This window comes from Electrona antarctica (assembly GCF_951216825.1).
Source record: "Electrona antarctica genome assembly, chromosome: 23".
NCBI classification, from domain to species: domain Eukaryota; kingdom Metazoa; phylum Chordata; class Actinopteri; order Myctophiformes; family Myctophidae; genus Electrona; species Electrona antarctica.
Genome location: NC_136804.1, coordinates 29,177,956 through 29,192,389, shown reverse-complemented (window position 1 = coordinate 29,192,389; position 14,434 = coordinate 29,177,956). Strand labels below are relative to the sequence as shown.

The 14,434-nt window shown below is 48.3% G+C and overlaps 1 protein-coding gene across 1 annotated transcript in view; it reads right to left on the bottom strand.

Moving 5' to 3' along the window:
• Nucleotides 1–204: 204 nt before the first annotated feature.
• The window catches only part of LOC306916558 (oxysterol-binding protein-related protein 8-like), a 158,109-nt gene continuing 143,879 nt past the window's right edge, over nt 205–14,434 (bottom strand). The window contains 8 exon segments of the mRNA XM_079494471.1: nt 205–2,023; nt 3,858–3,960; nt 4,124–4,229; nt 5,467–5,538; nt 5,540–5,555; nt 7,954–8,139; nt 8,763–8,899; nt 11,451–11,540. Coding sequence (XP_079350597.1) covers nt 1,888–2,023; nt 3,858–3,960; nt 4,124–4,229; nt 5,467–5,538; nt 5,540–5,555; nt 7,954–8,139; nt 8,763–8,899; nt 11,451–11,540 — 846 coding nt within the window. The 3' untranslated portion in view covers nt 205–1,887.

Below are 14,434 nucleotides of genomic sequence, written 5' to 3'. Positions count from 1 at the left end.
GGGTCGCGACCTCTCGGGGGGTCGCCAAATTATTTTAGGGGGGTCACCAAATTATTTTCAAAAAAAAAATTTTATTTTCACGATTTTCAAAAAACAAGCTCATAGCGCGCCACCGAGTGGCGCGCTACGAGCTTGTAGGTCTGCTATTTTTCAATAGCTAAATTATAACAATGCTTAAAACACCAAAAGGGGTTCCCGCCCAAAATGGTTTAAGGTTATTGTAGCAGTCAATTTATATTGGGGGTCGGGAGGGGGGCGGGGCGGGGGTCCCGAGACATTGCCAAAGCATTTCCGGGGGTCCCCCGGCCAAAAACGTTGAGAACCCCTGATATAAGAGACTGACTTGTGCACAGAATGTGAGTGAGAGCCTGCGTTACGTAGTGTGGCATCTCAGCGAAAAACCCCACGCGCGCTTTTTTTGAGCTAGTCGATCCCAGTGGATAATTTATTTACACCGCAGGGCGGGACCGACCGACTGCTATTCTACACACTTGTGTTTGGCCTGTTACGTACTCGTCTTTATGGACAACAGTGACAGTTAATAATTAGAAAAAAGGACCTAATATTATCGCCTCCTTCTCAACAGTAAAGTGTCTACCATTTATGTTTCACACTGTAGTAACGTTATATTAAGACAACATACGATAGAGGTTAATGTTCAGAATAACCATTCCTTAATACCGTACATGCTAACCTGTACAGTAAGAACATCTGGTTCTCTTGGTTGTGTTTTATTTTATTTTTTTTACATCGACCGTCGTATGCAAAAGGTGAAAGAATCGCGCTGGACGAAAAGCAAACTTAACGTTAATCGTATATATATATATATATATATATATATAGCTTTCGTTTTGGTTTCCTATCATGTCGCTTTGCTTTATTATGGTTCCGTCAACCCTTCCTTTACTTCTTCACGTTTGGAACTTCAAGCCAGATCATCAAAGCGTTTGATAATGACGATAACACTACTAAGTAATAAAAAATACAAATCACATATATTGGACCACTTCATTTTTGATATTCCTCTTCTCTCACTCCTTCCGTTTTGTTTGTCCTTTCCAAGTAGAGGTCTACTCGCACCCCCCCCCCCCTCCCCCAAAAACGACAAAAGAAAAACAGCACAATCCTAAAAATTAAAAAAGTGTTTTTTTTTTCATTCTCCACCACGTACACTCGTACAGTCTCTTCATAGTCTCTCCGATGCTCCATGAAGTTTGGGAGCGGAGGTGAAATGTGAACCTTCAGTCACTTGGGAGTGGCGGGGGGGGGGGGGGGGGGGGGGGGAGGGGTTTTCTGGCTGGGGTCTCGTCCAGACCTCCCCGTCCTTGTGGCGGGGGGGATCCTTCTGGCTGCGCTCTCGTCCAGACCTCCCCGTCCTTGTGGCGGGGGGGGATCCTTCTGGCTGCGCTCTCGTCCAGACCTCCCCGCCCTTGTGGTGGGGGGGGGATCTGCGCTCTTGTCCAGACCCCCCCCCCCCTCCTCCTCCTCCTCCTCTCTCCGTTTTGAAATTCAAGGATCACTTTGCTCCACAGTTTGTGGATTTAGAGCAGTTTAAGACCAGTTAAAAAATAAATAACAACAGTTTCATTTTTTTTGTTTAAAACGTCTCCTCGTGGCTGTGTGTTTTCTTTACTGTAAGCCGGCGTGTGTTTTGTCGGGACCAGAACTCATTTGGTCATTTTATCCACAGGTGGAGGGGGGGGGGGGGGGCAGTGTTGGGTTAAAGACGGAGGACAATATTATACTCCAGTGGCGTCCAGCGCAAAGTTCACGGCTGTGATCCGTCACCATAATAATGGCTTGTGTGGCATAATAGTTTAAGAGTGCGTGTGTGTGAGCGCGTGCGTGCGTGTGTGCGTGCGTGCGTGTGTGTGTGCGCTACGACTGCTACTTGAAGATGAAATTGATGAAGACCTGAAGCAGGACGAGGAAGAAGATGATGACATAGTCGCGCTGATGGAGGAAGGAGCTTCCCGCCGTCGACACCTGGCTAGCCGCGCGGTTCCTCAGCACACCGATGCTCCTGGAGGAGGACGCACACGGACACACGGACACACACGCACACGGACACACACACACACACACGGACACACACACACACACACACACGCACGCGCACGCACACACACACACACACACACACACACACGGACACGGACACACACGGACACACGCACACAGTCATTTGATGCTCTCTCTTACAAAAAATCACACCCGTGCAACGATGCATGAAAAGAGTTGCGAGAGACAGTGGGGTGACAGAGAGACAGTGGGGTGACAGAGAGACAGGGGGGTGACAGAGAGACAGGGGGGTGACAGAGAGACAGTAGGGTGACAGAGAGACAGTGGGGTGACAGAGAGACAGTGGGGTGACAGAGAGACAGGGGGGTGACAGAGAGACAGGGGGGTGACAGAGAGACAGGGGGGGTGACAGAGAGACAGGGGGGTGACAGAGAGAGAGACAGTGGGGTGACAGAGAGAGAGACAGGGGGGTGACAGAGAGAGAGACAGTGGGGTGACAGAGAGACAGTGGGGTGACAGAGAGACAGTGGGGTGACAGAGAGACAGTGGGGTGACAGAGAGACAGTGGGGTGACAGAGAGACAGTGGGGTGACAGAGAGACAGTGGGGTGACAGAGAGACAGTGGGGTGACAGAGAGACAGTGGGGTGACAGAGAGACAGGGGGGTGACAGAGAGACAGTGGGGGGACAGAGAGACAGGGGGGGGGACAGAGAGACAGTGGGGGGACAGAGAGACAGTGGGGTGACAGAGAGACAGTGGGGTGACAGAGAGACAGTGGGGTGACAGAGAGACAGTGGGGTGACAGAGAGACAGTGGGGTGACAGAGAGACAGGGGGGTGACAGAGAGACAGTGGGGTGACAGAGAGACAGGGGGGTGACAGAGAGACAGGGGGTGACAGAGAGACAGTGGGGGGACAGAGAGACAGTGGGGTGACAGAGACAGTGGGGTGACAGAGAGACAGTGGGGTGACAGAGAGACAGTGGGCTGACAGAGAGAGAGTGGGGTGACAGAGAGACAGTGGGGTGACAGAGAGAGAGTGGGGTGACAGAGAGACAGTGGGGTGACAGAGAGACAGGGGGGTGACAGAGAGACAGTGGGGGGACAGAGAGACAGGGGGTGACAGAGAGACAGTGGGGTGACAGTGGGGTGACAGTGGGATGACAGAGAGACAGGGGGTGACAGAGAGACAGGGGGGTGACAGAGAGACAGTGGGGGGACAGAGAGACAGTGGGGTGACAGAGAGACAGTGGGGTGACAGAGAGACAACAGTGGGGTGACAGAGAGACAGTGGGGTGACAGAGAGACAGTGACAGAGAGACAGTGGGGTGACAGAGAGACAGTGGGGTGACAGAGAGACAGTGGGGTGACAGAGAGACAGTGGGGGGACAGAGAGACAGTGGGGTGACAGAGAGACAGTGGGGTGACAGAGAGACAGTGGGGTGACAGAGAGACAGTGGGGTGACAGAGAGACAGTGGGGGGACAGAGAGACAGTGGGGGGACAGAGAGACAGTGGGGTGACAGAGAGACAGTGGGGTGACAGAGAGACAGTGGGGTGACAGTGGGGTGACAGTGGGATGACAGAGAGACAGGGGGGGTGACAGAGAGACAGTGGGGTGACAGAGAGACAGTGGGGTGACAGAGAGACAGTGGGGTGACAGAGAGACAGTGGGGTGACAGAGACAGTGGGGTGACAGAGAGACAGTGGGGTGACAGAGAGACAGTGGGGTGACAGAGAGACAGGGGGGTGACAGAGAGACAGTGGGGTGACAGAGAGACAGTGGGGTGACAGAGAGACAGGGGGGTGACAGAGAGACAGTGGGGTGCGTCACCCACCTATTGATGTCCTCCTGCGTCTGTTTGATGGATTCAATGGCACTTTGAAGTTCACCCAGGTCGTTTCCCTTTTTCTTCAACCGGCTGTGTTTGCTTTTGTGTCCTGCAGCAAAAAAACAGTGAGAGTATTGAGTGTGTTTGTGTGTTTCTTCCATTTGTTTTAGTTCATATAAGTTGTTCAATGTTGCACATTTAATGGTAGCACATAGTGAGATATGTGAGAAAGAATTTGTGTGCGTGTGTGTGTGTGCGTGCGTGCGACTCACGTTCGCTGCCAGAGGAGTCTTGGCGGTCAAGCTCAGGTGAGGAACATCCGCTCTCTGTACTCTTAGGTTTGTCGCTATGCTTGTGTTTCCTCTTTGGTGCTGTCACCTGGACACACACACACACACACACACACACACACACACACACACACACACACACACACACACACACACACACACACACACACACACACACACACACACACACACACACACACACACACACACACACACACACACACACACACACAGCAGGTTAACACCCCCGAGTCACAGAAACGAGGTGATGAAACACAGGCAAACACATCCATGCCACACAAACACTATGTATGCAGGCTATTTTCAATAACTACAGTATGTTACCAAAAACGATAAAATTAAAAGGAAATCGTACACTACTACGAGACAACTGCTAGCATGTTAGCTTAAATGTCACACACACACACACACACACACACACACACACACACACACACACACACACACACACACACACACACACACACACACACACACACACACACACACACACACACACACACACACACACACACACACACACACACACTTTGTGCTCAGTGCCATGCAGTGCAGTGTCAGCCATAGGCGGAGGCATGCTTGTGAGCTGCTCAGCCACGGCCAGACGAAGTTACGTAAATTAAGTAAAGATATCTAATGTCTGTCAAAACAAGCACGGCCAGACGTGGACAGTGTGGACCAGCTGCAGCTCGTGCAGCGAGCGGAGCGCACGGGGAAACACAGCATGCACGCAAACCGAAGCAGTTATTTATTATTCACGACAAGAAGGACAAAAAAAACCCACGTGACCGCGCCGAGTCACAGCGCGGGGAACAACGGGAAAACAGAACATAGATGTGGGAGAAATGGACGAAGAATGTGGAAGGGTGGGGAAAATGGCCGCCAAACAGCGACGCTGCGACGGTGGAGGCACGCCAAGTGTGGGTTGATGTCGGTGGTTTGGTTGGATCGGAGAGAGGGCACAGACAGCGCAGGCAGGCGGTGGGTGTGGCCAAAACGAGGTGGTGGGAGTGGCCAAAACGAGGCAGTGGGAGTGGCCAAAACGAGGCGGTGGGAGTGGCCAAAACGAGGCGTTGGGAGTGGCCAAAACGAGACACTTAGGTGGTCAAATGAATGCATCGAGCGCTGTGCGGAGGGCGGGTGAGATGAGCGAGGTAAAACAATAATAATAATAATTGGAAATTACAATTTGGAAGGGAGAGTGGGCGGCGGTTCATTTGATCGGGCCGACCTACCTGACGCTTGCAATTGTCCCTCCTGTGCGGCCCCTGGTTACTGAGACTAATAACACTGCCAGAACGTACCATAGGCGTGCGGTGTCGGACCTGAGTCTGAATCCAGCCGTCTTTCTCAAACTGAATCAGATCATTGAGGGGGGTCCCACGGCCGCGTGCTGCGGGGGGGGGGGGGGGGGGGGGGGGGGGGGGAGAGAAATATGGGGAGAGAGAGAGAGAGAGAGAGAAGGATGACACTTGCAGAATTGGGAAATACACAAAAAAACACACCCACCCAATGGCAGGAAAATATCATAATGAGAAAATGCTAAACAATCTGCAAATGTATGATTCAAAGCAGACACGCAACACAACTTCCAGTACAAGGCCTACTGTATATACGTGACATCTGAATCTGAATGACTAAACGGTTCACTATTATATTATACCAACTATTCACTATTAACCCATTTTGGGCGGGAACCCCTTTTGGTGTTAGCATTATGTTATGCTTTAGCTATTGAAAAATAGCAGATCTACAAGCTCATAGCGTGCCACTAGGTCTTCCCAAACATTGCTCCTGCTTTGACGTATAGCAAATCTTGCTTTTTAGTTTATTAGCAAATTCCGTTGCGTTATTAGCCTATATTAGCCTTTATTGGTTGCGTTACTAGACGTTCCAGCTCTCCCTTGAGCTTCTTCGTTAGTGGGTTCTGCATTTATGAACGTTGCATGTCTGCCCTGTTATCGTCTTGTATGTATTGTTACTGGCAGAGCTGTGTTACTGATGTCGCCTCTTCTCTTGGCCAGGTCACTCTGTGTAAAAGGTTTTTACTGGTTAAATAAAGGTTAAATAAAATGTATAACATTTAAAAGTTAACTGTGTCAGCTACACTTGCAAAACGCTGTCTCGATGTTTCAAACAAAAGTAGTTTAGTTTTAAATTGAAATGCTGTATAATTTTAAGTAACTCTTGCAAGTTTAATGAACAGGCCCTATTAGAAATAGTGAATATTCAATGTCACAAAGTTACAGTGAACAAACATAGTGGTGAGGAAAGAAATCATTCCCTGCATTTACAGAAAATGACCAGTAGATGGCTCCCTCTTCCTGTCTTTAACCTTGTCCTCCTCATGTTTATGTTCAGAGAACAGAACATGTCTTCTTGAACTATCATCAATGGAGCTAGCCCCTCCTATATTCGGCTATAGTGTAGATTTATAGGGCGCTAGCCCCTCCTATATTCAGCTATAGTGTAGATTTATAGGGCGCTAGCCCCTCCTATATTCAGCTATAGTGTAGATTTATAGGGCGCTAGCCCCTCCTATATTCAGCTATAGTGTAGATTTATAGGGCGCTAGCCCCTCCTATATTCAGCTATAGTGTAGATTTATAGGGCACTAGCCCCTCCTATAGTCAGCTATAGAGCACCGAAGTCCTGACGTCACTGCCCTCTACTACCAGTAGAGGGCAGTGAGCGCCATGGTTCATGTATCTTTTTATAAGCATTGTACTCTCCTTAGGGGGATTTTAGATCGCCTCATATAAGAACTGTGTTTGAAAAATAAACCGATCACCCGGGCATTTTCACTCATATGGATATGAAGCATCGACTGAAGGTGGAAATGTACAAATATACCCAAAGAGTAACAAAATAAGCGTTAGAAACGAGCCAAACAACCCAGAGACTACATTTCCGGGTAGGCTGCTTCTGCCCGCAGCCCGTCGCACAACAGAAACTGAACGTTAATTACGTTTATTTCTATTTTTATTTTATTGATATATAATGTATCGTGGTTAGTACGAGTCGAGTCACCACCAGCTGAGCTTACGTCAACGAGGAATCTCAGGAACGCAATATGTTGACAGCTGGGCGTGACGTATATGCTCAGCGACATTGCATTCATATGTAGTTTCAAGGCTTTTGTGGTCACATTAATTCCATTTTCTCTAGAAACTGGCTGTATCAAATATGAATGGACATCATTAACGACGCACAGCCACTCCCCTGACAGAAACGCTGAGGTGGTCGGTTTATTTTTCAAACACAGTTCTTATATGAAGCGACCTAAAATCGCCGTTTGGGATCTCAATGCAAATAAACAAATACATGAACCTGGAGATTGACGACCTCTACTGAAAGTGACGTCAGACTTCGGAGCTCTATAGTGTAATTTATAGGGCGCTAGGCCCCTCCTATATTCAGCTATAGTGTAGATTTATAGGGCGCTAGCCCCTCCTATATTCAGCTATAGTGTAGATTTATAGGGCGCTAGCCCCTCCTATATTCAGCTATAGTGTAGATATCTATAGTGTAGATCGGCTATTTTCAGCATGCAACCAAGTGTAAAATGACTTATACTGGATCTCTTGTCCACTAGTCCCTTCCTAACATTTTAATCTAGTTTTTATTTGTTGACGAAATTGTCAGTATATTTAGTCTTAGTTTTAGTCGTCATGGCTTAGTTTTCATTTAGTTTTCGTCCGTGAAAAAAGGGTAGTCGACGAACATTTTTCCTCTTAGTTTTAGTCGACGAAAACAACACTGCTGTAAAAGCAGGCTTCCTTCCAACTCACTCAGCATATCGGTAATGCCACTCTCCGGTAATGGGGTCCTGTTCGAACAGCACGGGGTTCCAGTCCTCGCACTTGACCTTGCGCTCGCGGGCCAGCTTCCTCTGAGCTTCCTCCAGGATGAACTTCTCGTTGGTGGCCTCCGTCTGGTCCTTGTTGTTGATGGCGCGCGTCACGTGCTGCCACAACCTGCAGGGGGCGGCGGCGGCAACAACACACACAGCACAATGAGGTCAGGAGAGAAACGACGAATGACAAGGAAGAGAGATAGGGTCTAATGTCGCTCTTCCATGTTGATGATGTCATATTGACACTAAAGTCACTTCATATCTATTGTTTTGCTCTCTCTCTCTCTCTCTCTCTCTCTCTCTTACAGGGCAAAACTTTACTAATCTAGTAAGTCCCCAGTGTTTTTGTTTGTGTGTGAAATGTTTACCGGGCCAAAACGTTTTTCCAGAAACTCACTGAACTCACGATACGATTCGAATCACGAAATTAGGTTCACGATACGATTTTTCACGATATTTTAAACAAAAGATATTTTCCAGAAAAATGACAAAAAATAAATCTTTTTTAATGTTCTTCTCCCCCCCGAGCTATTAATCTCATATGTACTGTACCACATTTTCACATTTTGTTATTGAACTACCACATTGCATTACTTTTCATGTGAAAGTACTTAATTAATATTTTCAGATGGAGGTCGGCAGCCAATTACATATATATTTGAGGGTCCTTGACATGAAAATGTTTGAGAACTACTGACGACAGGATTTAGAAGACATTTGTAGGTCTAAACGGTTTAAGTTCACCTTTCGCATTCAAACTCGTTCTGCTCCTCGGGGGGGACGGTGCAGCGGGTCAGCCTGCTCTGCCTCAGCTCTGGGCCGGGGTTGAAGAACACGTCCCGCAAGCCTGTCTTCTTATCATGGATGAAGATCTCACTGTCCTGTGGGGGAGGAGGGGAGGAGAGAAGGAGGGAGGAGGTGAGGACACGCCGGAAAGGTCATGTCATGTGTCACACTCCAGAATAGCTTCAGCAGGACTCGCATCATCACACACACACACACACACACACACACACACACACACACACACACACACACACACACACACACACACACACACACACACACACACACACACACACACACACACACACACACACACACACACACACACACACACACACACACACACACAAAGACTAGAGACAACATGTTCCATCATCAAAACAGGCAAAACAACACAATTGCAATCAACTGAAATGAAGTGCTGAATCACCATTAGCAGAACGGCTGGAAGCCTCAGGCAAGTTACATTAATGGCCAATTAAGAACAGACTGAGATTAGATGTCGTTGCTAGACAGAGATAGAGACAAACACAGACAGACAGACAGACAGACAGACAGACAGACAGACAGACAGACAGACAGACAGACAGACAGACAGACAGAGACACTTTACCACACGCTTATAATTCAAACCCATATAAAAGTGCAGACTAACTGGGGGACGAAAAAAACTGGCTGAGAGCATCGAAACAGAATTGATAAGAGGTGTAAGGATACATTTCAACAGCGATACGATACGTGGTTGACGATACGATACATGGACGATATTTGGTTCATTATGGCGATCCGATTCAATGATTTGAAATCGATACAGTAACAATTTAAAATACATTGACATTATTTCAAACAAAGTAATTAATCCCCTCTTTTTCCTTTATCTTCAAAAAATTGCTAAATACCACGCACAAAAACGATACGATACGATACATAATCAATGTTGCTGTTTTCATTTTCGATATACTTCGATTCATGAAATTAAAATCGATTTTTCGATGCAGTTACTATATCGTTACACCCCTAGTATTGACTGATCTCTATGGGCCTGGCCTGCAAGCACGCACCAACATCCAGTTCTTTTCACTTATATAAGGAACAATACTACCCCCCCCCCCCCCTCCCCCCCTTCCCAGAGTGCCTTGTGGCAGGCATGAGGGAGAATTAATGATTCAGCTCATTGTTATGGATGGCAGGCTCAGGCTAACATGGTTAGTATTCTCCATTCCAACCCCAGTCTATTTATTCTACACTTCATCTTTCCATCCCCGTCTCTCTCTCTCTGCACCCCTGTCATCATTTATATCCTGCTCTCGTCTCCATGTCTTTAACCCATTTTGGGGCGGGAACCCCTTTTGGTGTTAGCATTATGTTATGCTTTAGCTATTGAAAAATAGCAGATCTACAAGCTCATAGCGCGCCACCGAGTGGCGCGCTACGAGCTTGTAGGTCTGCTATTTTTGAAAAATCGAAGAACGACTGACATAGAAACAGCTTTTTCAGAAAACTGTCAGGATGTAGAAGACATTTTTAGAATCTGATCTCAGGTCAGAATGGGATAATAATGCTTCAGTCTCTCCTCCGCCTGCAGTACACCCGCATCATATATTTATCATCATGCCTGGGCCTCTTTGAACAAACATTATATATTTATCATCATGCCTGGGCCTCTTTGAACAAACGGAGAGGACATCAGCAGGATGCCGCTGCTGGTGAAACCAAATCAAACACGAAGCGTGAAGGATACCCGTTGCAGAGACGTGACGTCCATGTCCCGGCTGTCCTTGTCAGTATGAATCAGGGGTGCAACGGTTTTTCTTTAAAGGTATATTCAGTGATTTGACTTTATTCAAATATCACTTATTTTTTCTTTTTTTCTGGATAATCCTCCCTACTATAGAGTGTGCGGACCATATAAGGAGTTCCTCCCTGTCCCCAGTGAGCCGCTGGGGTCAAAAAACCCTAGTTTCAGTTTTGGTGGCGGGTGGCAAAACCTTCATCCAATCAGGATGAGTGGGGCCTTCCTCCAATCATGATCGAGTGGGGGGGGCGGGCCTGTTGCACATGCTGTTGGCCTGTTGCACTTCCCCCCACTGTAGAGCGTGCATGTGCACATTTTGTTACCGGGGCGGACTGGGTGGTTTTCCAAATCACCCAAATCACTGAATGCTCCTTTAAGATTTGTTTTGGGGCTTTTTTTATGCCTTTATTGATAGGACTTGACAGGAAATGGGGGGGAGAGATGGGGAGTGACACACAGCAAGGCCTAGGGTGCACCGCGCACCCCCGCCGTGGTGGTCCCGGGCACCCTATAGGCTGCAGTGACAGGCTGAAAGTGTGTCGCGGGGTTCGAATCCTGATCACGATGACCTTTGCTGCGTGTCACTCACCATGTCCAAGGTCAAGGTACATTTTCAGTTATCTGAACTGAAATAGATATCCTGAAATAGCTTGACACGTTTATCGAAGAGTAAAAGAAAATTTTATAACAAGGAACATTCACACTTTCGTTAGAACATTTTGTTAGACATTAGAAATGTCTTCATGAAACATCACTAAACAAGATAATTACTTAAAATCACTTCAATGCTACAACAGATATACTGCAACCATCTGGCTATTCTTTATTTCACGAATCTTAGATCTTCTTACCCAATGTCCTTCCAGTGTAGCCAGCACCTCTTTGCCCAGCTTGATCTTCCCGGCAATCTGATTTACACTGTCATTGTTGCCCAAGAACGGCTGGAGGAGACAGGAGACAGGGAGACAGGGGACAGGACAGGGACAGGACAGGGGACACAGGACAGGACAGGACAGGACAGGGAGGAGTTGGAAAGAGGGACCCAAGTAATGTTCAGGATAAAGTAGATTAAAGGAAGAGGAGGAGGAGGAGGAGGAGGAGGAGGAGGAAGAGGAGGAGGAAGAGGAGGAGGAGGAGGAAGAGGAGGAGGAAGAGGAAGAGGAAAAGGAAGATGAGGAGGAAGGGTGAAGGAGAGACATTGAGAGGGAGGGAGAGATATGCATAGAATTCAATCACACACTGACTGGGAAACAGTCGCTTGGAATAAAACTGAATTCACTATTAAATGTCTGTCAGTATCTCATAAACAGCTATATGGTGTATACGTTTCTGGCCTGCTGCAACTTTAACTGAATACCAAACCTCCTCTGTTTGACCAAGAAACAGGGATCATTCCCAGACGTCTCCTCATACAAACACCTTGGTATTACTATTTCAGACCTGCCAACCTTGGGATATTTACATGAGTACCACCAGTGCCCGGGCGCGGCAATTCTTTGTGGCGGGGGGTCTCGCATGCCTTTTTTGGGGGAGGGGGGGATGTTATATGGAACATTTCACACCAGAAATGTAGTACATTGCACCAATGGAGAATTATTATACTGTTTTACTGTTCAGATGTATAAATCTCTCTGTGGCTCTGGGCCCAGCTACATCTCACACATGCTGAAGCCATATGAACCCCCTAGAACCCTTAGGTCATCTGGGGCTGGCGAAGCAGCATTTCACTACTATGCACCACAAACCTGGAACAATATTCCAGACCATTAGGAAATTCCCCAACTATAGCTGTTTTAAAGTCAAATTTAAAACCATGTATTAAACATTGCTTACTCACAACGATGTCTGTCAACTTGCCTGGGCTTTAAATGAGCTGTACTTGTGTGTGAAAGGTGCTATATAAATAACTTATTTCATTAACATTAAGGATCACCAATGTGGACCGTGTCTGTAGGAGAGAGTACAACAACCTGACTGCACTGCCTACATCCACTTAAGTTCATGGTGTTGATCAAAAATGTATGCCAGTCTTTTGTCATGCAGTCTTAGAGAGCCTCATCAGTTACGGACGGCATCACAGTTCGGGCTGGGAACCTGCAACTAAAGTCCAAGCTGGTCCAACCGATGCAGACTGCAGGGGACATTCTAGGGGTCAGTCAAGCTGGTCCAACCGATGCAGACTGCAGGGGACATTCTAGGGGTCAGTCAGTCAGAGTTATCAACTACTGCCCTCTGGGAGGAGGTTCAAGTGTTCCCTTGTTGCATCTTTAAATTAACCTGACTCCGCCAGATGGGGCAGCAGAGAGTACACTGGGTTCCCCCCTCCTGCTCCCATCTGGGAACTCTCAGGCAGACTTGATGCCCGGCCACAAAACAACCTGGCCAATCAGCGGCAGCTAGAGGCGGGATCAAGGCAGCACTGTGTATGCTAAGGAAATGGTTGAGAAGAATAATGGAATGGTAGTTTTTTTTTCCTTCAGGTTTTCTAGGTGTTGTTATTAACATCTTTGTGTGTTTTTGGTTGTTTTGTATGCGAAATGTTATTTCTTTTACGGCTGCAGACAAATCAATCTTCCACATTGTTGGACAATACAGTTCAATCGTATTGATGCGGGTGGTTTAGATGGGGGTGGATCATCTACATGGGAACATATTAACCACTCAAACCCTATACTGTAGTCTGTATGTTTCCCCTCTGCACCAAATCTCTTCGTTAAGTTGTGAGCATGTTCTGTAGATCTACCGTTTTCACCGAATGTTTGCTCATTTTTTTCCCCCGATTTTCCTTTACAGTATAGGGTCCCATAATAGGGGACATTAGGGTTCATGTGGTTAATGTACCTGGCTCAAGAGTGCAGGCTGTGGTTGGGACAAGTGTGTGTGGGCATGGGGAAGGGTGTGTGGGCATGGGACAGGGTGTGTGGGCATGGGACAGGGTGTGTGTGGGCATGGGGAAGGGTGTGTGGGCATGGGACAGGGTGTGTGTGGGCATGGGGAAGGGTGTGTGGGCATGGGACAGGGTGTGTGTGAGCATGGGACAGGGTTTGTGTGGGCATGGGACAGGGTGTGTGTGCATGGTGAAGAGTGTGTGGGCATGGGACAGGGTGTGTGTGGGCATGGGGAAGGTATGGGACAGGGTGTGTGGGGGCATGGGACAGGGTGTGTGTGGGCATGGGACAGGGTGTGTGTGGGCATGGGGAAGGTATGGGACAGGGTGTGTGGGGGAATGGGACAGGGTGTGTGTGGGCATGGGACAGGGTGTGTGTGGGCATGGGGAAGGGTGTGTGTGGGCATGGGGAAGGGTGTGTGTGGGCATGGGACAGGGTGTGTGTGGGCATGGGGAAGGGTGTGTGTGGGCATGGGGAAGGGTGTGTGTGGGCATGGGACAGGGTGTGTGTGGGCATGGGACAGGGTGTGTGTGGACATGGGACAGGGTGTGTGTGGACATGGGACAGGGTGTGTGTGGGCATGGGACAGGGTGTGTGTGGGCATGGGGAAGGGTGTGTGTGGACATGGGACAGGGTGTGTGTGTGGGCATGGGACAGGGTGTGTGTGGGCATGGGAAAGGGGTGTATGTGGGCATGGGGAAGGGGTGTGTGTGGGCATGGGAAGGGGTGTGTGGGCATGGGACAGGGTGTGTGTGGGCATGGGACAGGGTGTGTGTGGGCATGGGACAGGGTGTGTGTGGGCATGGGGAAGGGTGTGTGGGCATAGGACAGGGTGTGTGTGGGCATGGGACAGGGTGTGTGTGGTCATGGGACAGGGTGTGTGTGGGCATGGGACAGGGTGTGTGTGGGCATGGGACAGGGTGTGTGGGCATGGGACAGGGTGTGTG